This window comes from Acanthochromis polyacanthus, chromosome 1 (assembly GCF_021347895.1).
Source record: "Acanthochromis polyacanthus isolate Apoly-LR-REF ecotype Palm Island chromosome 1, KAUST_Apoly_ChrSc, whole genome shotgun sequence".
Classification (NCBI taxonomy): domain Eukaryota; kingdom Metazoa; phylum Chordata; class Actinopteri; family Pomacentridae; genus Acanthochromis; species Acanthochromis polyacanthus.
In genome coordinates, this window is record NC_067113.1 from 60,367,287 (window position 1) to 60,393,493 (window position 26,207).

A 26,207-nucleotide genomic window follows, 5' to 3' on the forward strand; every position below is an offset into this window, starting at 1 on the left:
GTAAAGCTTCTAATATTTAAGAACATTCACACACACACAAAAAAAAAATCAAGCAAAATCCAGCGATAAACTGTGGATTTTGGTTGATTTTTGTAATAACACTTTAAGCATTTCTTTTTTATTCCCCACCAAAAAATGTTCAAAGATTTCCCAAAAATGTTGAAAATGTGGACATCAGAAGTTTCACTTTCAAACTTTAAAACTGGTCAATTTGACCCGCAGGACGACACGAGGGTTAAAGACATGACGAACCACCGTCTATAATTATATATTTTTATATTAATACTGTCAAATATTTTCTTGACAACTGCAGAAAGAATTTTTAATGCCACTGAGAATCAAATTTAGTGATTTTTAATGCCATTTAAAGCCTTGATTTCCGCAAAAATCAACTTAATGACTATTAATGCTTTTAAATGACCTGCAGAAACCCTGGACATGGTGTAGTGTCAGACTTGTAAGCTGCTTCAGACTGGTTCTATTTTCTAAAAAAGTCACTAAACTCAGGCCAAATTCAGCTCAACCCACGCATGTGCACTGTGGAAATCCTAAACATCATGCACACAAACTGCACAACTACTAAACATACACGCTAAGACTATTTATCTACAGATTTGTGTCGTTTTGGGGCTTGCGACTCTTTGGAGCCAGCAGAGCTTTTCTTCAGTACATTGTTTGTCCACAGTTTTTCAGCTACATTACCTCCATCAGGAAGGTAGTGAGGCAGAAAATCTCAGTGAATAAATAGAGCCCTGCAGGAGAGGACCTGTTATTTGTTTGTCTCAGTGGGATTACACTAAACCTCAGCAGGTTGGCACTTCATTGTGTGTGTCCTTCCATTCAACAGAACAACCAGAGATGCACCGATATGGAATTTCAGAGTCGATAACAATAACTGATGCTGGTTTGTGGCGGCCAATAAGATAACGAGAATTATTCATCTCATGAAAGGGGATTTCTCCTAATGAAGCCAGTTTTGAGAAAGCCCTCATCATCCCTACAAATAATAATTTAGTTTTGTAGCCCGTAAAGCAAAAAAATCCACCTGCAGTTTTGATAGTCATGTTATCTTAAAAAATAACTTCCAAATTCCATCATTTATTAAAGCCAGAACTGTAAAACCAGAAAGATTCCTTAGATCTACAATTTTCCAACAGTCCCTGAACTACACATCAGTCACTAAACTGAAGGACTCCTCAACTTAACTGCAGACTGTGATTAGACAGAAAACACAGGAGACAAGTATAGAAAGAATTTAAAAATCTAAGTATTAGTAACGCCTGCAATTGATTTCAGGATTTTTCGATCCTCAAAGAAATCCAACTCTGCCTTTGTCCTTTTTGCATTCATAGCAAAATTGTGTTCTACTGCACAAAAGGCATTCCTCTCTTCTTGAATTTATGGCTGTTCCGTTTCCATAGAGCAACAAGATTACATATTGCACTGACAAATGAGCCCAAAGTAAGTTAAAAAAAAAAAAAAAGCAACAGGACACAAAAAAAAAAAAAAGTCCGGTTCAGTGGGTTAAACTGTAGAATACCACCAGACCTTCTATTATTGATCCTCCTTCCTCATTGACGTGCATGTAAAGGCTACAGAGTCCATTAGAATAACAGCCCTGTGGCAGCATCCGTCCTCCTCCCTCTGCTGCTGCTGATGGTCACACTCTGCTGGACTGATACAGCTGCCTGAGGGAGGAGGGGCGGCTTGGTCTCCAGGTTTAGAAAAATTCAGCTCATTTTCAGATACGCAGCTAATCAGGCTTAACCTGCAGTTAGCAGTGTTTATGTATAAATACACGAATAGCAGAACAAGCTTTGTGTGGCTGATCACTCACTGTGGGTACAGAGGTGAATATGCTGCAGTTTTGCAAGCCAGTGTTCCCTTTTTTCCTACTAGTGTTTGCCCAATAGCTCACACCGTCTGTTACTGGCTGATTTTGCTGCACGACCAGCTAATGAGCAGATAGCTTAAAAAAATGGGGTATAATAGTGGAAGATTCTCTCTGCAGCAGCCTCTGCTCTGACTGCTGTGAGGAGCTGAGCTCTTGTGCAAACAGTAACAAACAGAAAGGTCGGGCAGGCTGCCATGCTTTAGATTATCACAGGTAATCGTCAGCTGAAATTCCAGTATCAGAACACCAACTGAATTTTATCACTAGCCAATAAATACTAGCACTAAATGAGTGCATCCTTGGTAACAACTTGTACATTTTGACAGCGCTCCCTTGACAACTAAAGTGGACATACGTATTTCTACTGATAAGCATGAGGACTTCAGGTGCACATCATTTCATTTAGTTTGCATCAGGCATACTGGATCTGTGCATTACTTTGAGTTAAGGTTTTAGTAACAGCATGCAGCATTCAGACTCAGACTGCTGAAAAGTCAGCAGCGAAAAGAGAAGAAATATCCACTGGATGTGTTCTCCATCTTAATCTTGAAGCCAAATCACGGTCACAACAACAAAATAAAAGCTGAAGCAAACCAAAAGCTGGTGTAAAATGAGATGCATTTGACAGTATGTATTCTGTATGTTGAAATCTAAGTCATTAAGGACAGCAGTTCTCTACCTGCAGCTCAGGACACCCAGAGGACACAGAGGTGGAGTGCAAAAAAAAAAAAAAAAAAAAAAAAAAAAAAGGCTTGCTGTAGTAACACTCAAATTGACTCATGAACTGTGGAAAGTTCAGAGAGATCACTGCAGCTATCCATGGCCTCCAGTAAGAGCATCCTGAGCCAACAAAGTTGAGAACTGCTGAGTAAGGTCTTTCTCAGGACACCAGAGATCTTCAGAGGGAGGGTGTGGGTGTGAGGAGGGGTGACTCACCTTGGGATCATAGTCGGGGTCGTTCTCCTCGTCAGCCTCCTCTTCACCTTCCTGAACACACAGCACAGGCAAACTTCAGTCTACTGGACTTCCTCAACAGAACCACAGTCTATTTTAACACTAAAAACCAGGCATCTTTTTGGTCGGAGCCATTTCCTCAATATTCTACAGTATTGTGACCAAGAGCTGAAATGATTCTAGGAGTTATTCCAGTAATTTGATTGCTAAAATTCCTTGAGGCAAAAGTCTCTGAATCGAGGCTTCATTTATTCCACTAGTAGACCCCAGGTCACTAACTGGAGGAACCCAGTCTGGACCTATAATCAATAAATCAGAAGAGGATTTTAAATTTGACGGGACGCTTCTCGTTTAACCGTTGCAGCTTTTCAAGTGTTTACGGCGTTTATCAGATCAGAGGACTGAACTATGAAGGCAGTTTAACAGACTTTCTTTGTGTGAGTCGACAAAAACTAAACCCTCAGTCAGCGTGAACAGGTACGAAGGAGGTTTTCAACTTTCTGCTTCAAAGTCGTCACACAAACAGGAGCGTTTAACCATCATTCGACTCGTTTTCCACAAAATGAACCGATCGCAAAAACGTTGTTTTAATGGAAAACAATGAGGAAAATAAAAATTTAGTGATTATTTTACTAATGTAAGTCAGGAATGCTGGTAGAACACTGTTAAACATGTGTAATGTCTCTATTTTACTGATCAGTGCAGCTGATTATTTCTAACAACAGCTGCACAATAAAACAATCAGACTTCATCTATTCAAACATGATCTTGAAGTGCATGTAGGTCTGACACTGCCTCATAATGAAGGAAATCACTTTAACTTGTGGCCAAATCAAAATGAAACTAAAGTTACTGACTGAACATTCTCTGTAATAGACACTAATAAACTGATCAGTTTTCTTATGCGTGTTCCATCAGCTGCAGCAGCAGCAGTTTAAACTGACTAAACATAAAAACATATTTGTGTGATTTCTGCATCAACAACTACATACATGTAGGCTCCCACAGCTTTAGTTTTAGTTCAATACCCCTGTACTATACTATAAATGTACAATACACTGCAGATGTCCACTCGTGCTCCTCCAGGACATTTATTTCTGTTGCACAGCACGCTCACTTCCACTTTTGATGCTGTAACGCGCATGCAAAGTGTGGAATTTGATTAATCGCCAGATCAAATCGACAGAATACTTGATTCATAAAATAATCCATAGCTGCAGCCCTATTGTGACCATAAATGTTTTACCTCATCATCGGCCTCTTCACCCTCTTCATCGTACTGTTAAAAAGAGAAAAAAAGAATTAGCAACAAAAACATTTGAGTTTTTCCCCCAAATTCATTTTTTATCCCCAGTTAAAACCCTCATTTCTATCCAGCCTGCATTAGTAGACAAACATTCTGCCATCTTATTACCATATCATTCCTTCTAACTTATGACAGCTTAAGAGACACCAAGCCTCATTGTTCTCCCTGACAACTGACGCTCTGATGAAACCAAAACATACTAACAGTAAAGCAGAACAGTGAAACTTGCACAATGGTGGAGAGTTTTATCCAAACGTGATACTAGACGCCGGTACTCACATCATCGTCGTCATCCTCTATGGCCTCTCCTGTGAAGTAGAGCACAGCCCGAGGTACGATGCGCTCACGGATGAAGTGGCCGATTTCAAAGTCGGCAGCCAGAACCGCCTCCGAGTCCTCATCCTGAAAACAGAGCAGCCAGCATCAGTCAGTTCACACGTTTCCTACCTTTTTTATACAAAGGAACCACAGCGGATTCAGATTCAGCAGTTCAATGCAACAACTCTTGGCAAACCTTGCATACTGGGAGGTGGGTTAACAGCCAATTGATATTATTTATGAATCCGTTTTCTCAATATTCCTACAAGCATTTCAATAGAGAGAGTTCTCCTTTGGTTGGATTCCTGGTTTTTACTACAATGCAAGACAACACAAACAAAACAGAGTAACATTTCAGACAGCGTTTAATATTCCTCCTACCGCCCCCAGATTAAAGAGAAAATCAGCACAGATGGAAGGAAGAAGGGAGTTCATCAAAAACCTTCAGCCTGCTTTGTATATCAGTCACTAATGATTGCCTTTAAGACGGGCTAAATGCAGCTGAATTAAAAAAATACGTGATGGCTGTATGTGAAAATAAATTAGCCACATGCTAAACTTAGTTTAAGCTCACGGTTGGGCTTTAGAAACAGTTTTGAACTCTGAACCAGCTCCATAATAATGAACTTAAAGGAATCCTTACGAAAGATAAAATTTGCGTCCACTTATACATTCCTAAACAAATCCATATGTGCTGGTTTATAAACAGCGTACTGCAAACAGCTACAGCATATCGACAACTATCTGTCTGCACCGTTAGTCATGTAAGTTCAATGCCTGCACAACTTGTTACCGGATGCATTTGTCTAAACTTGTAAGAGTAGAATTATTCAGTTATTATACTCAAGGTTGCCGAGTTGTTTGATTATCCAGTGAACAGCACAAACTGTGTGACTGTGTTGGAACAATCACCTTAATTTAGCAAATGCTGCTCCACTACTGTAACAGTAAAATAGCTGAAGGTAACCAGAAACCAGACACCTGTTCCTGTGGTTATTACTGCATGTTGCTCAGGTTTTTGACCATGACATAAACAGGGAATTTTTCTTTTCTGTGACAACAAAAACACACAAACTTTCAGAAGCAACTCTGCTCATCAAATCACATTACAGCTGAATAAAACAACTTCACTGCCATTATAGCAAAACTGTTCTACAACATGCTGCTTCTTCTCGCACACCAGGACAGACTGGCTTCAAAACAGACCCACTAGCTTGTGTCACCACCGTAAAGATGATCTGCGTTAGACTGTAGCTGTGTAACCTCACTGGATAAAAGCATTAATAAATTGAATTATTAGGCTATAGTTTGACAGATTAAAGTACTCAGATCTCTTACTTAAGTAAAAGTACTAATAACACACTGTAAAAGCCTCTCATTCAAAATATTAAAGTAAAATGTTCTGTTGTATTAAAAGTAACAAAAACCCAATGCAGAAAGACGTCTTCTGTGATTGTTCTACAATAATACACTGTATTATATTATATTATATTAGATTAGCACTCATTCACTGATGTAAAAGCAGGATTTCACCGTTGCAGAAAATCTAACCACAGGAATTGGAACGCAAAATCAGAAACTGACTTTATCCAACCTCATTTACAAACTCAATAAAGACCTGACTGTTGCCTAACAGACTATTCCAGTAAACATTAAGTGTAGGAGACAGCCAAACAGACATGATTAGCCACACTGGTTAATGTGACTGTGGCACAGATTTCCATATTCACACAGATCTGGTTAATCCAATATCTGCACATGCAAATTTTCCGGGGTTTCCAAGTTACAAGGTTTACAATAAAACATGTTCTACTTTACTAACATGATCAACTGAGTAAATAACCGAGAAAAAAAGTACACCAACTTACCAACTCTCCATTTTCTGGAACTGTGAACAAAGAAAAGAGGAACAACATCAATTTATGCATGTTTCAAGTACTAAACAAAAACTAAACCAACGCCTGCCTATTATTATTGCTAATATTTCTGCCCTGTCATCCTTACCCTCTGGCGGGGTGAAGAAGTTGAAGAAGGAGTCATTGGGGACCGTTTTGGTGACCGTCCTGACTGTGCCGCGGCCCTTGTGCTTCTGTTTCTTCTTGATCGTTTTCAACGTGACGTTCTTGCCCTTCGTCCAGTCAATCGTGCAACTGTTGTGAAACATGAGGAGCGGCACGAAGCAAGGTCAGGAGGCAGCACTTTAAATGTCAAGTGCAAATGGCATTTTTGGATTTATTCTAGGAATCTAACTAGTGAGGTCACTGTTGACGATTCAGAGAGCAAAGATAATGGAAATACTGGAGGGAAAATGTCTGGTACAGACTATGATGGTCACAGAGGAGGGACCGTTTATAATACAAAGTGTTTATAGAATCTATAATCTTTCCATCCATAATTTATTAAATAAGACGGGAAGCAAAATGAAGCTGAGATTATAAACGCTACTATGAATGTTGGCACCATGACTTCAAATGAGATGAATTTGGATCGACTGGAAAAAGAAAACTGCTAACTGTCTTTGCAGAAACAAAGTGGCAATACCACAACACGCTTTCACCTTACAACAAAGGTAGTAAAATGAGTGGCCGCCCTCACCCTGTGCAGCAAATGATCTCTGGTCCGTCGAAGGAGAAGGGGTCGTTCTCGTCGGGCTCTGACCTCATCTTGTAGGTTTTCGTCAACACTGTGTTTGTGAAGAAGTCGTTGGGCTCAAAGTGGAACTCTAATGTGAAGCTCTGGTGAACGCCGCAAGAGAGTGCAATTAAAAGACCGTCCTGAGTGATCAGACGAGTAGTTAGCCTTCAAAATGAGCATGACGCAGACTCACCATTGGCTGTCCTGGATCTGAGAATTTGACTTTAATATCTTGTAAATGTTTAAGGATGGGTTCATCGTGTTCCTGAGAGGGAAAAGAAACAGCACACATATATTAACTTCAAGGGTGCAAAATATTTTGTTCAATTCTACACCAGCTTGTGCCAGCAGGTGGAGGCAAATCTTGATTTTTCACTGCAGGAGGCAGCTACAGTCTGACCCATTTTCTCTTCCTCTCCAGCATCCGTCTGGATTCGCCTACCTGCAGCATGTCACTGAGCAGGTCCACGTTTTTGAAAACCGTTAACCAGAACTCGGGGATGCCTTTGGGGTCTTCCTTCTCCTCATCCTTCTTCTCTTCCTCTAGCTTGGCCTTCTCCTTCATCTCATCCTGTTAAAGAGAGGCATTTTCTCTTCAAAATAAGGCAGAATTTTTGCTGCCTTTGCACATATTCATCGCTGTACGCAGGAGAGAACAGCTTTCCACCAGCTACACCCACATCCAGCACCGAGCATGGGGGACCAGACACAAAGAACGAAACAGAACTAGCTGCATTGAAGCAACAAAAACAGTACAACAATTTCATCAGTCGCACAGCTGAAATCTGTTCCTACATACTAGCTACATCTTTTTTATTTGCTCTGGATGAGGCTACAAGCTGCATGCATAAAATGTGAAAGCAGAGGGAAACGGAGAAAAAGCCACAAAGCCCTGTGTTCAGCCAGACAGGAAGCATGCAGGTGTATACGTCACCTGTACCTGCTTACTTACTGTCAGCTCTTCCTCTTCATCCGCCTTCCATTCACATTCCTCATCTGTGGGCTCATAGGCTGCTTTCACTATGTCACTTCTCTGTGAAGAACCAGATAATACAAAGTTTGCACCTTTGCCGTACAAATTAAGGTTACATCATACATGTTCTGCAATTCTTATGAAACAGGTGTCAACTGGCTATTCATGGGAAAGTAGCCAGGTTCATCTTTGGTTTGTGTACATAAAAACAAGCCTTTAAAGCTGTGTTAGCAACCTGAGAAACATCCGGGTTACCGTCTACATAAACATCACAAAGGAAAGCTGAGGGAGCAAGGTTACATTTACTTGATGAAAACCTCTCATCTGTTTGTTTTCATTGTGCACTATTCCATAATAAAATAAATTAAAAGTAAATAAAAATTCCCCAATATGCAGCATGTTAAATTTTGTATGCCAAAAATTCACGAGCTTTTTAACACACAGCTGAAAGTTATAAAAGTAGTAGTTTCCACCCTGTGGTTAACACAGTAGCTGCTTACACCAGTTAGAGCGACACCAAAACACCTGAATGATCATCGTACACTCGTACTAATGCGACCACTTGAAATCTGAACTCGCACCCTCTCATCAAATGTCAACATTTTGGTTGCAGTCTGGAGTCTTTACAAGGTCATTTCATCTCAACTACAAACAATTACAGCAAAGACACCTCTCTAGAATAGCTTATTTAATTGGGGCACATGGCATAATGTAAAGACAAGACCCATAAGACACTTCAGCTGTAAAGATTAATAAGCTGTGAATACTATGGTAGCACATTTACAGCTTTAAGCCACACTAGAACGATCAGTTTTATATCTGAGCTCTAAAATGGATCACTGGAACTGGCTGCACAGCTTTGAAATCCTAAGGTTGCTACAGAGATCAAAGGTAGTACAGGGTGTGTGCGCTCAGGACCAAAGATGCTGAGGAAGAATGCATTAATAACATCTGCATTTAAAAATGCATGCTTGAATCGACTCATAACAGTAGGGGCGGACACTGATCAAGTCTACCTATGAGCGCAATAAGATCCATATCCTTGAATATTGAGTATCAGACGACAACAAGCAACCTCACATTTATTTTAACAGAACAGTGATCAAACATGGACCGGATGCACTAAAGCTGCTGCCTCATACGCTTTGGTCCGGTTTGGACATCGGCTTACAGAGAGCAAACAGCCCAACAGGCTTTATTTTGACCTGACAATGATCTGAATTAATGCTGATGTGATCTTCCACTGCCTACGTTTTAACCACTGACACTTACTGCAGTATAAAGATGAAGCTGTCAGTTGAATGTTGTGCACGCTGATCTATGGTAATAACAGAAGAGATAGTCATGTATTTTGCCAACGTTGAGGCAAGAACACTGTTGATTACCACTACATACTAATATTTTTTTCTACACTCTAATTTTCACTCGCATATGGAGAGAAATGTTTGCGCTGCAGAGCCTGGCTGTGACTGCCCTGACGGGGGGTTTTGCTCAAATTGGGTCTTTGGTAACCTGGCAATAGCCAGATTAATAATTGTGTAGTACTTGATAGTACTCCACAATATCAATCTGGGACCGCTCCATGTAAATCCGTTCGGAGGAAAGAGGCATGGACTGGACAATGCAACAGTATGTCCCGCCTCTGACAGGTTTGTTTTTAGCCAATCGCGGGATCTTCACAATGAGTGGAGCCAATTGATAGATTAAACTCTTACCAAAACCCGTAGGTAAAAAAGCACAAGCATCTTTACCATCCAGAAATGCGTAAAGCGCCTCTCATTGTTCTTCCTTCAAAGAAGTGATAGGAGATTCAGCTAAAACTGACTTAATAGCAGCATCTACACGATCGTTGTCCTCCGTTGCCATGTTTGTTTTGATCTACTGGCGCTTGGTGTCGTCTCTTCACACCCGGATATCCCGCCCCACACACGAATACTGCTGCGTGATTGGCCCGTGCCAACTTGGCTCTGTACGAACAGGGAATGCGGGAGCGGAGCAAGATGGTTTCTTGAGAGATTTGTGAACTCACAAATATCGCGAGAAATCAACTTGCTGTCAAGGTTAGGTCTTTGGGGGTTGACTGCATGACAGTAAGCATGATGGTAAATGTGCTACCTTATTACTGTGACCATTTGATGAACAAAAATGTCTAACTTAGAAATGTACTGTGTCCTTTTAACACAGTGGTGGGCTTCAGAAACACAGAATCCATATATAAAAGTATCGGTGAAGAAAACATGACGTACTTTGTCAAAGAGGGGCTGGTAGAGGGCTGCATACTTTCTCTCCAGTTCATGGACTTCTTCGTAGAACTTGGCTTCAATGTGGGCGCATTTGACCTGTAGGTTCTTCAGGGCGTTCACACGTCTCTTGACAACCTTTGGTAAACTGTGGGATGACAGTAAAAAATAGAAAAGACGTGAGGACAATCCTGGAAAGCTTGCCTGTTTTTTTTCCCTGACTTACCGCTGTCCTTTCAGTGCAAAACAGTTCACCTGCAATTATGGCACTTTTGACAAGTAAAACAAAATAATGATTGAACATATAATGAACAGAATGATGAGTTGTAACAGAGTCAAAGTACATTTAAGTGAGCTGCTGTTGTTGCTGGTTTGATTAGATGATTAAACAATGTGTAATCTAAAGATATTAACAATTATATGACCGTGTATTTACTAAATTTAAAACCACAGGACAAAATGTGCTTAATAGGGAGCAAACGGGGGCACGGAGGACCCTGCCTCAAAAGTTAATCTGGTGAGAGATTTCGAGAACAACAACACACTGCAGGGCAGAATTCTCCCCAGAGGATCTGCAGTAAGTCACAGTGGCCTTCCAAGTACACTCTTTAAACAAACTGAAACTCTGCCTCCAACAGCTTTTATTGAGATTTGCCTAATTTAATGGCCTGGTGAAGAAATTATGTCCTATTTGTACACAAATTTACTGCTGCATGCTTGGGGAATTCGTGGCCCGATTCCTGGTGTGGATGATGCAGCGGGTTCCTCTGCGTTACATCATTTAAGAAGTCTTAAGAGGACATTTCGGCATTCACTTCCTGAGGAAATTCAACATTTAAGAAGCGGCAAGCTTAATGTAAAGACGACATCAAACAATCAGCTCAGTCATTCCACAGTCCTGGACTATGATGGGATCTGATTTCAAAAGAATTACTAAGAAATTTAGATTATGCTTATCAGAGAGACAAATTTCACTCACACCACCAAATTAACTGTGTACTGACCCTACCAACCAAACATCTACTGCAATCAGTCTGTGCCATTAATCATGCAAGCTGAATGCCTGTGTGTCTTCTCATCTCCTAAGGCATTAGTCTTAATAAATCGTAGGTCTGTACTCATTTAAGTGAAAGTACTAACACCAGACAGTAAAGGTCCTGCATTTAAAATGGTATGTAAAGCAAAAGCAATAAAGTAAAATCAGGAAAATGCACTACCACATTAAGAGCAGAAGTACTGGATGCAGAAAAATGACTTTTTTGTTGTTTATACTAGGGGTGGGACTTTAACATGTTCATTTTGATTAATTAATTAAATATTGAGTTTTTTGGTTAGAACGTATTCTTTTTAAAATCTTCCCCATGGCAGCTTGGATAAAAGTGTGCCTGTGTGCAAATTGTTAGAGTTTTCTGATCACCTCAATGCAAAACATGTTGCTGTAGCACCAGAGCTAACCTAGCATCCCATAATAGACCACTTTTCAAGACATTGAAAGTGCCCGAGATTACAAAAAGTCTTAAAATGTTAATTATAATCACTATTACTGCACTTTGATTTTGCAATAATCTGTGAATGTAGTAGACAGATGAAAAATGCAGATAAATAGAAATGAAACAAACATTTTTGTCATTTAAGTTCACATACGTCTATTCATCGATTCAGTCAACCAAAATTTATTTTAATTGCAAAACTTTGATTAAAATGCGATTAATTGCAATTAGTTCATTACAAAGCCTCTAATTGATTAGATGAACTTTTGTAATCGTGTCCCACCACTAGTTTATACTATTGTCTATTATATTATTAATCATATAGTAAAGTACAGATGCTCCTTGCATTTGAAACTGCAAGTCTTTGCTGTCCTACACAAGGCACCCAAGCAAAAATATACTGAAGAACGCTCATATGACCACACTATACCCTCACATAAACATCCTAATTACTGCTTCATAATCAGCTGGATAATCTTGCAGGATGGTCAACCAGGCTTTCAGAGCTCTAGTGAGGCTGCACAGAATCAAGTTTCTCCGCAGTACGGTAAATTAAAACGCCTGCACTATCCTGGCAGGGGAATGCATGTTTGGTCCCAAGTGCTGGGATGTAACTGGTGACTTTGTTAGCGACTGCCAAACACTTGACATGCTGATCAAAGAGCTGCTTGCTGATGGTTTTGCTGAGGAGAGGAGCAGTGGGTGGCACAGCCCCACAGCCAAAACACAGCTACATTCACACAGCATCTCAAAAGCTGCTGGAGGTACAGACTGTATCTCTGCTCTCAGGTCAATTTCAGGTTTCAGCGAGCTGGTGCATTCAACGCCTTTGTAGGAAAAGCTCATGAATGCTATAAAAAGTATTCACCCTTCCTGGACTTTTTCCATGTTCAACTATGAATCACAGAGTGTGACAGAAACAACACATCAATCCAAATTAACTACTGTTTACTGTCCATCAATTAATCTTCATGTACTGATTGGAAGTGAACCTATACAGCAGAACAAGTCACTTGAAAAGCCCCACTGAAAACACATATTGCTGTGTGCATTCATTTGAAATGATTTCTGGTATGTTGCAGTTTCTTGAAGGACAACAGGTACTCAAAGCTAAGTGAACTCCAAGTGAATGGGAGAAGAGTGCTTGACATTTTCTTTTTTTTATATGAATAGACAATTTGCTCTTTTCTGAAATTCTGTGAAATATTTCACTGCCTTAAATCCATATTAACAGTCTGAAATTCCTGCTAGGTGTACATAAAAAGCAGGTCAAATCTGCCACAAAGGGCTGGTATATGTCAGACAGTGGCATTTAAATGGACGTACACAGGCATCTCTTGTTCTCTCAGGTTGCCTCTGCTGACCTCCATTTTCTTTGCCGCAGTTCAGCCAATCAAAGCCAAACTCTACAATGGCTGTGCATCAAACAAGCTGCAGGCCTGTTGAGCCGCTCTGTACAAAGTGAAGCTGTGACAACCTCCTCTTGCTACACTGCTTTTTTAGACGGTTAAAAACTGACCGAACCCTAGGCTGGGGTTTGACATAATTTTCATGTGAACAGCTCCACAGTTCATCAATTAAAGCTCAATGGAGCATCAGTTAGGACTCACTCAGTGTTGGTACTGGCTACATAAGTGTATCCTCACTTCTACATTCAGCGGTTTAATTTTTGCTGCCAACCGAGTGTGAACTCAACTTAAAATTGCTTTGCATAGAAGCATTGCTACTCAACAAGGTGCAGTCTCCACTTAGAAAACTAATTATGAAAAAGTATGCAAACTGGCCAAGCAAAAAACATCCACCCACCATCTATTTGCAAGTAAGTGATTGCAGCCTAAAGCAACAGTACTCAGTCTGATTAGCAAGTACCTGAACAAGTTTTAAATGGATTCTATGCTTTGCAACACACACAGTTTTATATCGAATCAACATAAACAAAATGCAAACATAACACAACAGAAAATGTAAAATACTGCAGTTCTGATCAATATAAAGTGCCCATAGGAAGTGTTTACTATGCTTTAGCACAACCGGCCTCAGTGTCCTTAGCCAGAGTGCATTCTGCTTACTATGCTGCAGCCGATTCTGCTTCTATGACGACTAGATAAGGGGTATGTTGAATAAATGTTTGGAGAAGGAGTTACCAACAAGAAAATGAAGCACCCCTCACCTCTCCATGTACCCTGATGGTGAGCCGTTCAGACCATCCAGCCTCTCCTGCAGCGCAGCCAGGATCTGTGGATTCTGCATCATCTGCACAGTCAGCTGACGAGCTGAGGACAAACACATCACAGTCAAAAGTGCAATATTACCAAAGCAAATCGACTGAGGACTGCTGAAGTATTCTTTCACCTAGAATTTGAAAGAGAACTGACCCAGAGTGGGAGGTTTGATTAAACTAAAGCGACACTTAAATAAGCAAATTTATGTTGGGGAAGGGAATCAGCAGCTGCATAACATTTTTATTTATTCTGGTTAACATTATTAATTGATCCTGTCTGCGATACCAGAGCCAGAGATGCTGCAGATCTGTTTACCAGAGTATGTGATCAGGGTGGAGGACACAGAGCAAGATCAGCTTCCTGTCCAAAGCATTCTGTCATCTCTCTATCACATAATGAGTGCTGACCTGTATTTAACATGGATTTCACACATCACTTGTCATTTCCCTTTAACTATATTCATTTTACAGTATTCTTTATTCATTGGATTTTCAATTAGTTGATGACTTTGTATTTGCCATATAGACTCAGCTTTGTTAATATATGGAATGATGCGTCATTTGGTTTATCGATTAATATATTTATTGATAATGCTGCTGGCTATCAGAAAACAACACTATTTAAAATGTGCATCCTTATATTTGACAATCAAAATAGTTGTTAGGCAATGACGCATGTACACGAGAGGCATCTGTCTTCAGCATGGGGTGTCTCTTCCTTTATGCTACCAGGCAGGTGACAGATGGTACAACCCAAGTGTCCAACACATTGTTTGCACCAATCAAAGCTCAGTCAGATCGCTGCTGGCAGGTGAGAAGATTAAAGAGACTAGAAGTCACTTTTCTTGGCATTTTGCTTGCGGTGCGTTAGCAGCTAAAATAGATCAGCTGTCTGCATCGAGTCAAATAAATACACCTATGCCTCTCTGAATTCACAAGCGGCTTTGATACGGGATGCTTCTTTGGTGGACAAATCAATGAGCCTTAGCTAAAACGGTGGCAGATGTCATTGTTGAAGTAATGAATGTGTATCCACTCTGTTTTAGAGACGCATTACTCCACCAAAAACTGATCTTCACTTTCTCTCAACTAATGCAGACTTAAAATGTGGCTATAAAATGAGTGTCTGACACTTAAAGTTAGATTTTAGATGGAATATCAGTTTAAGCATCATCTTGATACACTGTTCAAACCTTAAGGCCATTAACTGTTAAACTGCAACAGCGCAGAGTTTCAACAAATAATCTGTATTTCAGGTCGGATACCAGTGACCTTGCCAACGTTGGGAGCAAGTTCCACCCATTCACCTGAGCATATGTAGGTACATCATTTATGAATCCCTGCTTTAAAAAACATGGAGCAACATTGTCTACAGCGAATAAACTTGAGGACGTGGGCCGCTTCATAATTTAAGGTGCAGTTTAAAAAACAAAAAAACAAAACACCAGTTCACTTCCACAAATCTTCAGAGCCGACTTGTGGATCCCTTGAGTTTGTTACTGTTGTTTCACGGCAGCTTTGATGTGTGACTCTGTGATACGTGAGGCTCCGTAACGAGGGTTTGTACTGCATGTTAACGCTGGCAAGCTGTAACTGTATTACTCATGCATTTATAATCCCCCCTCAGCTTCCAGGCATCGTGTACAGCTTTCCTGAGAGTGTGGTCGCGATGACAGATCAGTCGTAGGCAGCCGGAATGAGCTTTCATTCAAGTCTGGCTTTTTAAAGACTGCTCCAACTTGCTATAAAAAGACGAGGCCAAACAGTCTTCTATATCTATCCACAATGAGCATGGAGTAGGCTAATAAAAGAGGGGCTGTCTGAATCATTTATTGAGCATCAAAGGACGCATAAACAGCATCAAGATCCCAAAATAAAGCAGATTAGTGCCTCCCAGCTCTTAACTACAATTCAAAATCATGTCATGCAAATATCTCCTGCTTAGTTTAAATAGCAGGCGGAGGCACATAGAGTTCACACTGTTGCTCTGCTACTCCAGTGACATTTTAATACACCTGAATGATCCGACATTCACTCTCTACCAAGACTTCTGCACATTTCATCATCTAAATTTTGTATTCTGCTTCGTACACCGTCACATTAACAGAATAACCTACATCGTAAGACCAGATTTTCAAGACATAAGACACAGTCTGCCTACCTTTGCTGTTTTCATCTCCCCCCGTCTCCTCCTCTTCCACTTCCTCCACGTCTTCCATATCTGCCGGGTCCATCTCAGCCTGGTCTTTGCTGCTCAGGGAGACACCGAGGGGGAGGGCAGAAAAAAGGAAGGTCAGCCAAAACACAGACACTTTGGATTGTTTATGAGTGGACAGAATTAACACTGGCCACCAAACTACTCCTGGCATGTTTAGACTGAGGCTGCCAGCGACTTTAGCCACCCTGCCAGTGGCTTCAGCAGGAAATTAGCTACTGGACTCCTTTCCAATTGCAGAAACAATTGATTGTTGGAGCAGAAAAAAATAAAAGGGAACCTTTTCTCATTCACACTGGAATCTTCTCGCTTGAGCATAGCAGTACTTTGACAATAAGCATTAACTGTACCCCCTAAATACATACGCAAGTTCAGTCATTTTCTCCTAGAGGACAATACACTGCAAAACTCTTCTGTTTACACTGTGCGATGCAGTGCAGATCGAAAACACTCCAGCAGTAATCAAAACTAGAGCAGGCTTTTACCCATGATGCTGTTCCAAGCAGTGAAACATGAGACCCTTCTTTGACATGCAGCACAGGAGAGCTCAATGCTGAACATGACACAGCTCCACCAGCACAGCCTCTCATGTCGGCAGCAAGAGCTGGAAATCAATGGCTAACACTGGAGAGTGTGTGTGTGTGTGTGTGTGTGTGTGTGTGTGTGTGTGTGTGTGTGTGTGTGTGTGTGTGTGTGTGTGTGTGTGTATATAAGGGAGACAGCATCCATCTATGTTGTGTGACAACTACTGGAGCGTCACTCCTGCAGGACTAATGTTAAGCTCCATCACTCAGATGTTGTGAGGCGCCTTGTTTGTGTGCGTTTGTGCATGTGTGCCCATGTAGTGTGAAAAGCTGTCAAGATGCAACCTGAGCCCAAACAGCCCCGGGTTTAATAAACAACGGTTTCCATTAGGGCTCCTGCAGGAGGAGGCTGCTGCACTGCCCTCCATCAGCTCAATATGACATACATCTGACCACACCCAAATCAGTGATGTCACAGCAGGTGAGCTTCCTACGACTGTCAAAGACCCAGGTGGCAGAGAGGCCAAGTGTGTGACAGAGTAGCAGAGGATGTACTTACTTGTCCAAGTCTGCCATCTTTGCTGAGTCTCAAAGGATGCTAGAAGGAGACAAGAGAACATTAGCTTAGAAATGCTGGCTTAAACTAATAAAAATTACACTGAACTGGAACTAGATTAGGTCAAGCAGTATTTGCAAATAACCCCTGAGGTTGCATGCAAGGCCAGAGTAATACAGGAGTGATGTTAAAGTTAGTAACACAAAATGAATGACAGTTATCGTTGAAGCACCACCAGCAATGTCTCATCGTTGCTACTGACGTTTCTATACATCTAAAGTTTGGTACATTTATAGACTTTACTTTTAAGTGATCTGTTAAGACTTTTAAAATAAAACACTAACTGTCCATATAACATGTTGTTTCAGCATTGACGGTGCAATAAGGCATTCTCAATATTCACATTGCAATATCCTTCAGACATAACAATATAGACTGATTTAAAGGTTCTTTAAACCAAGCTTTGTTTGTCTGCTCCACACATAAACCGAAGAATGAACAACAAACAGGACAGAAACATTAAAGGAAGATCTGGGTGCAAAACCGAAACAAAACATCAGCGGCATGGAAAAATTTTGGCTCCAGAAAGGTTGTCGATGACCAAAAACAGGCGCCCGCCGTCAGCAGGAACGTGCAATTGTTCCCACTACGCAAGGCGACACGACTAATTTGTTTGACATTTTAAACTGGCATCACGAAGCTCTGTATGATGAGTGCACAGCCTGATCTGAATGCCATCCAGAGTAAATTTTTCTTAGATCTATCTGCGCAACACTGTGTTAGAAAGTTCTTTTTATTTTACACACAGATGCACTACTACAAAAATCACACTTTCTTGAATGAAATTGAGTTACACAACTCATCTTTTGAAAATTGCTCTATTAGAATGATATTTATAAATATATATATATATATATAGCAGAAAAAAAAAACAAGAATGGAATGTCTTTTCGAACATCGTTAACCTTGAATACTAAATCCATTTCTAATTCTTTTTTTCCACTTCCCATTCAGATTTGTCCACCTCTACCTGGGCTCAGGTGTAAAGCATTTGTCTATAAACTCCTGTAATAACTTTCCCAGTTGTGTTTTAATGCATTTTATCCAAATCTACTGTTGATAGTCATAGCCAACGGATTTCCAGAAAAATTCCAGTTCCTTCCTACATCACATCTACATATGCAGCGATGCATCCCCCTTCTGTGTTATCAGAACATGAGCACTACTTTACATGACTTCTCTTATGCAACTTACATTTTACATAAAAGAGTTATGAAATGTCCCCATCCTAACCATGTTAATGGCAATCAAATAAAATGAGCATTTCAAGTAATCCTACTCCTGCAGAATACTGCTGTGTGTGCACAACCTCCATTCGAGAGGAAATGCATAAAAAATGCATATAAAAAGGAACCCTACGCAGCAGTCAACACAACACTTCACCGACATCCAGCGAAAGATCAAAGCGGAGCAGAACCCTTTCTTCTACACACAAGATACTCAAACTGATTAAACAAACTAGACTGTGGAAATCCATATGCTAAAATATGCCACCAATAAAAAAAGAAGTCTACCTGGATGGAGCTTAACTTTCTACACGGCTAAGTGTGTTAGCAACACATTCCTCCCCATTTTGGGAGGTGACACAGGACAAAATTATGGTTCAACACACTGTTTTATTTTTCAAAAACACCCTATGAGACCAGTAGTTTTAGAATGAATAATCAATGAGTTAATCAGTTCCAACAGTGGAACCCGATTACAGCTTCCCTTCGTACCAGATTCTAGACAAAAGAGCTATTTTTTTTAAAATGTATGTATGTGTCATTTTTCCAAGGAATGTTCTGGACAGGCATTTTATGTTTCTACTGATGTTTGCACAAACTGTTCTAGGTAAGTATGAGGTATCACTATCAGCCACAACAAGCAGCAGGTGGTGAGCTACACTTCCCTAAAATTTCTTAACCATCACCTTCATATCAGATTTCCCTCATGATCAATTAAAGAGTATAACAGTAAGAAAACCATCATAACTGAGCACAATTTAATCACTTTTAGAATCTGTCCAAGCAAATATTACATATATTTAGGAGCCATTTGGAGATCGCTATTCGCAATCTTCAATAACCACTGAAATGTGTGGCCAATTGCAGCCAACACACAAGTTAATAAAGAGGACAAAAATGCGGTCTGTGCAGAATACAATTAATTCAACTTTGACTTGAGAAAATTTGATTTAATCAAATATTTTGAAAGTAATGCTATAATTCTTGTTTGGAAGAAGATAATTTTAGTTTAAAATTGCCATTTATTCATTGAAAGTTTGTTCATGCTTTCAGAGGACAGCTTATTTGTATTAAGCATCCTGGCCTTGGTTGAGTTGTGTATCAGTTATATTAAAAAAAAAAGTTCCCTTTTGGGTCCAGACAGGATCAACTGTGGGTGTCAGTCACCCACTTCTCACCTCTTCTCAGCGGCTTCTTCCCTTGAGAGGGATTGATTACTGTGGCGTTCTTTTCACAGGGGGCACATAGGGGAGACTTGTATTGATCATCGCTACCCATAAGACCGTGAGGCAGATCATGACCTGAAAGTGACCAGGGTGTCAAAACCTGCAAGTGCTAAGGTGGTTGTAACTCAAGCCTAAAGTCTTGTGATCAATTACAGACGAGGAAGAAATCTGCACATCAAATGTAACCAAACAGTTTGAGCAGGTTGTGTAAGGGCCAGGAGATTTTCAATATTAGTTCTGGATGAGAACAGACCCAAAGAAGTTGGCATAATGTGTGGCTTTCTGGGGGAAAAAAAGTTATCCTTTTGGCCTCATAATAGCCTGTTAGATCACCACCCTACATATGTGTGATAAGGTGCCGACAGGGCTCAAATGCATTGCATGATAGTAAGTATCCAGACTGATCCTGTCCCGTCACTCTCTACACTGGCTTTGCAACAGCACCAGTAACAAAAATCAGACTGTGATGACAAGAAAGACCACAATTGCAGCCATAAAGCAGGCCTAGCAACACTAACGAAGGAGCATCTGTCCCACCGGTGCTCACTTGATGACTAAAAGCCAGCAGCTGATCATTCCACTGCATGATTGAGCACACATTTCCTGTAATCAAAACTGCAAACAGCTGTATTTCTCAAAGCTATCTCAGTAGAGCACTCTAATGTTCTCAGAGTTCAGAACAACACTGATCAATTTCATGCTTGTGTTTTGTTTTGTTTTTAAAAAGGGAAACAAAGAAGATGAGACAGCTGATGAACCAACAATAAATTAGTCACATGAGCATGTTACTCCCTACAGGATGCCACCTTGGTCTGATAAGAATGTAAACACAGGGCGTTAAATGCTGCAGTATAAAATTCAACTGTCAGCGCTGCTGGCAGGAACCACAAAACAACTAAGTTAGACTTTGCCAAGTATTACATTAAACTTCTGACAGAAATATGTGATAATACACCACTGAGATTTTGGTTGATAAATTTGTGTTGTCCAAATTAATCTTTCAGAACAAGGTGTGATAAAATCCAATTAAATTTGTTACAAGTGTTTGTATGACACCTACAGAGTGGGATCGCACTGAATCACAGTGACACAGTTCATTAAACTGAACTAGTGTAACTATGATTAGCTGATCAGGAAATAATACATCAGCACTTAAGTGGAGGATTTTTTTCTAGTAAAACAGAGTGAATATTTGGGGGATTTAAGCAGGTACGTAAAACTCAACAAGCACTTTGAATACATGACCTTATATCCCCAGAAATCAAGACTGTTTTATACCACTTCTTGACCATTTAAAAGCAAAATGCTTACTCCGCTATGAAAATGAGAAGCAACTAATTTCATCATGGGGAACAATTGTTATTAAATCAGTTCTAATTTAGATTAGGGCTGAGCGATTTGGGAGAAAACATCTAATCACAATTTTATTTGTAAACAAATGTTTTTAAATCAATAAAAAAGTGACAGCACTGTGTTGCTATCAAAACGACTACTGTCACAAATGGAGGGCGGCATGAATGTGTAGGATCACAGACATGACAGTTTAAACTCTGGATCAGATGTGCCTCAAAGTGTACAAGATAAGGCCACTAAATGGCACTGTTTACGCCAGTCGAACCACATAATGCGCTTTGATCAGAGGGGAAGCATAAACAACCTCAGAAAGTTTCAATGTGCTTGAATTAAACAACACTGAATTACAGCATTGGTCTCATTATTTAGCCACACCTCGTATAGCCTAAACTGCAGTCGAACTGTTGATTTAAAGTTGTCTGTTTAGCCCTCATTCAGAATCCTCATTTGGTCGTTGGACAAACAAGAAGCATTCAGAGCACATGGTCTGTGCCAAATCTTTTGAAGAAAATTTTAAATGACATTTCAACAAAAGGTACAGAGGACGGCAGTGGTTCCTAATCCTGGTCTTTGACTGCCACCTATCTGCTGCCTTTCCATCCCACCGTCACTAACTGCATTCACCTCTCATGCCAGGGGCAAATCAGTCCCTTATTAGATGGTGACAGTTTAACAGCTGCAGGGCTCCCAGTCCCAAGGCCCAAAACTTCACCCTTCTGGTGTCAAACTTGAATGGAGTGCCAGTCAAGGAGGAGTTTAAACTGAAAATGAAATGTCTTTTAGGTCTTTAGTAGTCTTTTATACGGTCAAAGCCATCATAACAATCTCTCTATATATTAGGTGGCCTACATACAGCTAATGCAGCAAGATTATTCAACTACAGAGCTGACATGACTGTTCACTGAGCTCAGAGGAAAGCCACGTGACAGATCAAATTGTTTCTTCCTTCATCAGGGGATAAGTGATGAAGAGAGCAAGCTGCGTGTTGACTGATTTGTGGCTTTAATCATGTCCCATTTCTCAACCCAGCACCGCAACCTGCCACTTTCTGAACACGGAGGCACATTTTAAAGCTTTCACTTTTTTTTGCTAACAAAGATGAATGTGCAAATACACATGTGTCAAAGCATAATAAAGACACATATGCCTCACACCACATTATAAAATCTAAGACAGGATGACCGGCACTACCATAGTCACCTTGTATGTTCCAAATTATTGATGGCACAGTACTGTAGAAAGCTCTTAGCAGCGGCACTTTTCAGAAATACTATTATTGTGCACAATGAGATGACAGGCTGTTACAAGCTGGGGTGATACTTGCTTTAAAATGGACAAAAATAGATGCAGGTAGGCAATGCAATGTGGACAAAGAGCTGCACTGAAACCAGGCTGCAGGAATTTCTATGCATGTTAAGTGAAGCCTGTGAGGAACTATGAGGGCATCTGGATCGTATGCCATTGCTGGAATTCTTAAAATATCTAACCATTATGTTGTTTCTCCCCTAAGAAGAATCAGAACATCTTTTTAACAAAGCCTCTGCATCTGATCGGATGACTCATGATATGAGTTAACATTACCGCTTTAACTGGTCTTGTTTAGTTTGGAAGGAACCATCAAGCAACAAAAGCTAGTCGGCACATGTTTTATGAGGTAAGTGAATGGTCCAACAGTGTGTCCAGACGGAGACCCTTTCCTTTCTGGGGCAAGCTTTTCTTCCTAATCCTACCCTGCGACCACGTGTTGCACGCTCAAGTCTAGCAAACCATCAGTGACTAACAAAAAGCCCCGGGTGGGAGCCTGAATGCTTTCTCTCCAACCACATTTCCAACTTCATTTGGACCAAGCAAGCCTGCCAACCTGTTGAAACGTTCACTGACCACTAATGCCCGCTCACTTGTCCCACAAACAAGCCGCCCTCCCGGCTAGTTAACTGGGTAACTTTAGCCGGCCTGCCCGGTCTTGTCACTGCACAGCCTCGGTGTGTCTGGCTAGTTAAGCTAGCTTACGAGCTGCTAGCTTGATGCGCACTACTTGGGCTGAGCAAGTGGGAGGAACAGCTCGACAGACACGGTGCCGTAACTAGAAAATATGGGCCAGTTAGGAAGTGCTGGCACCACGTTTCAACCTGCTTTCTTTATGTAACACAACCAGGCGGTCCGCTTCGATCGAGCGCCGTGTGCCGGATCCCTAAAGTCCGGAGTCCCGTCCACAGTTCCACACCCCGGGTCTCATCCTCCAAAAAAATAAGGTCAAGTCCAAAAATACAAGATACAAGACACGTGTCAACAAATGTCGAAAAACGAAGACAATTACAGGAATTACCCGACGGCTGGTTATCCCTGTGAATGCAGTGGATGTGAAAACAAGCCGGCAGAGAGGAGGCATACAGGAGAAGGGCTGATTTATTATTTTTTTTAAATCGCGTGTAACACATCATGGTGGAGCCCGTCTCAATGGCTGCTGCCGCTATCTGACTTGACTAGCATTAGCAGAGCACAGCCGCCCCTCTTCGCCGCTGTTTGTCAACGCAGCGCGGATGAAATTAAACTTCTGACACGACGCGCAAGTTTGGGGCGTTGGCACCGAAGCCTTTCCCGGGTCCCTGTCCCCTTACCTTAGCTCTGTGGCCGGAGGCTGGACTGGTTCGGCGGCGCTGCGCAGTGAAGCGGTCTCGGGGAAGAAAGAGACTCCGCTCCGATGGCGGTAAAAGGGAGAGAGATCCCGCCGCCTGCGCTCATATACATCCGACGTCATCACGTAAACCGGCAGTCACCGGGGCAACGCTGCTGATGGGAGGGGCGGCGGGGAGGGGTGCCCCTAAGAGGGGAGGAGAGGAGAGGGAACATCATCATCACCACCACCATCATCTCCACATCATTTCTTCATCATCTCATGGTGTTATTAGGGTCTTCCTCTGTCATTAGCATCTACTTCCTTCACATTTAAATTCTTCCTCATCATGTTGCTCAGCGTCACTCAGCAGCTTCATCATCCTCACCATCCAAGCAGACACCCACCATCAAGTCGTGCTCCCTCTCATCATCATCATCATCATCATCATCATCATCATCATCATCATCATCATCATCATCAGTGTGACCCTCAGTGTCCTCCCTGTCCTCAGCACTGTCATTACCATCATTTGCATCACATTTGCATGACTATCTTTATCACCGTCCCCAGCCATCATACTCATCATCATGCAACACTATTGATTCTAGCAACAAGCTCCCCCTTCATCCCTCACGTTCATTCCCTTTAAAATTCCTCTTCATAAGATAAATCCTATTTCTGTCCATTCATTGTAATGCTTCATTAGAGCTACATCACCATTACTGACCTTGGAAACAGCAGTTTTACTCTGACAATTCCCTGGAGCTTTCAGTCATATCTCATCAGCAGATGGATACCATTATATCAAGCTGACAATTCTAGATCTTTTGTAGATTTTTTTTCTTTTGACAATGGTGCATCTGCCACAAGGACACCGCGGGACTGAAGACTTGGAATCTAGGATGTGTGTTTCAAGTACAGAATGACAAATATTACAACCTTAAAAAGGCGCCTATCTAGTTGTTGTTGCCTTTTGACAGCATTGCATTTAACAATGCATGCTGTTGTAAAGGTAGCTACCTTTATGCAGCTTATAGTCTGGATCCACAGATTTGTTAAAGATTTCTGTATCATTGTGAGATAGCGGCATGGCATCAATGACTACAAGTGAACACTACATCAGCTGCCTGCTGACGATTGTGATTGAGATCCTACTACAAATTGACCGTTGTAGACTTATCGGGACTTATCCGTCAGGAATGATACAAGGAACAATTGATTAAATTTTGGAGGTGTTTCGGAGTCTCGTCAATTAGCACCATCTGCTTCATATTTGGGCCATGCGATTTGATATCTGTACATAACATATACATGCATAACACATGTCTATGCTCAGTGCAAGGTAATTTTTTATTAAAGATTTAATCCATCAGAAATGATACAACAACTGAGCAGCCTTGCCGGAGTACTGCATTCTCTGAGTGCTTTTCTTTTTGTTAAACCAAACATTTTCTGGAAGATTGCCTGGAGTCCTCCATGTCTGCACTTTTTGCTCTAATGTTCACTATCTTTATTTCTTCTCATCTTTTTTATAACCACATCATGAACAAAATCAGCAGCCGACACCATGACCAACTATTTCCACCTTAAGACTGTAAAATTGTCTGTAAAACACAGCATTAGAGCATTAGGACATGAGACACCATCAAATGTGTGACTTTCAGACCACAAAAAAGGTCTGAATGTGTCAAACGACTGCCATGACAGTTTAAACCCTGGGTGGTGTTGCAAATTGTTTGCACTAAATTGCAGCCCTTGTGATCTGCTAATTGCATTTTTTTTTTTTTTTTACTGCAACTTCAATTTGAAACCAAATAATCATTCAGTGCTAGGACTGTAAAGAAGCTGTACAGTTTTACAGCAGTTGTAGGTGAGCTGGTGTGCTCAAGCTGCAGTTAGTGTCTGGAGTTTATAGACCTGCACAGTGTAGAGTTAGATCTAAGACATTTTAAGGCATGAATGGATTATTTTCATGGAAAAATCATCAAAATATGAAACTTGACACAAAGAAATTTTACGGATTTAAGTAATGACCAGAGAGCGACCTCAAGAGACACAAAGATCCACCTAAATGAAGCACTTGTCTTGACTTTCTGATATGTCAGTAGCATTAGTTCAACAACCTTCTCCCTGTTCTCTCTGTTCTGGAGTAATTTCAAGAAGTTCTGAAGATTAAATTCTCTGTGAAATGGTTCAATTTTCCAGTACATCACAGAAGTCATATTTGTGCCACCTGAGCTCAAATTGCAATTTTCTCACCTGTTAAAACTCACAAAAGTGACGGAGCAGATTTGCAGCTGCTCTGTAGAAGCACACCTATTACTATTCAAGCATGGCCACTTGTGTTCAGCATCCTGATATATGAGAGAAAATGTCTCCGTGGGTTTCCAGGAGAATACA

General features: G+C 40.9%; 1 protein-coding gene across 3 annotated transcripts in view; it reads right to left on the reverse strand.

Annotated features, from left to right (window-relative positions):
- The window catches only part of nap1l1 (nucleosome assembly protein 1-like 1), a 30,338-nt gene extending 6,388 nt beyond the window's left edge, over positions 1–23,950 (reverse strand). For 2 of the 3 annotated variants that reach the window (XM_022210730.2, XM_022210732.2), the window contains exons 1-14: positions 23,809–23,950; positions 17,329–17,367; positions 16,192–16,280; positions 13,980–14,082; positions 10,326–10,467; positions 8,047–8,139; positions 7,549–7,677; positions 7,300–7,371; positions 7,068–7,207; positions 6,477–6,622; positions 6,341–6,360; positions 4,434–4,556; positions 4,095–4,127; positions 2,831–2,881 (exon numbers count right to left, since the gene is read on the reverse strand). In XM_022210730.2, the coding sequence (XP_022066422.2) occupies positions 2,831–2,881; positions 4,095–4,127; positions 4,434–4,556; positions 6,341–6,360; positions 6,477–6,622; positions 7,068–7,207; positions 7,300–7,371; positions 7,549–7,677; positions 8,047–8,139; positions 10,326–10,467; positions 13,980–14,082; positions 16,192–16,280; positions 17,329–17,345 (1,158 nt within the window). In that variant the 5' untranslated portion in view covers positions 17,346–17,367; positions 23,809–23,950. The remainder of the gene's footprint in view (positions 1–2,830; positions 2,882–4,094; positions 4,128–4,433; positions 4,557–6,340; positions 6,361–6,476; positions 6,623–7,067; positions 7,208–7,299; positions 7,372–7,548; positions 7,678–8,046; positions 8,140–10,325; positions 10,468–13,979; positions 14,083–16,191; positions 16,281–17,328; positions 17,368–23,808) is intronic. The other variant, XM_022210731.2, reaches the window with a different exon arrangement.
- Positions 23,951–26,207: the final 2,257 nt, after the last annotated feature.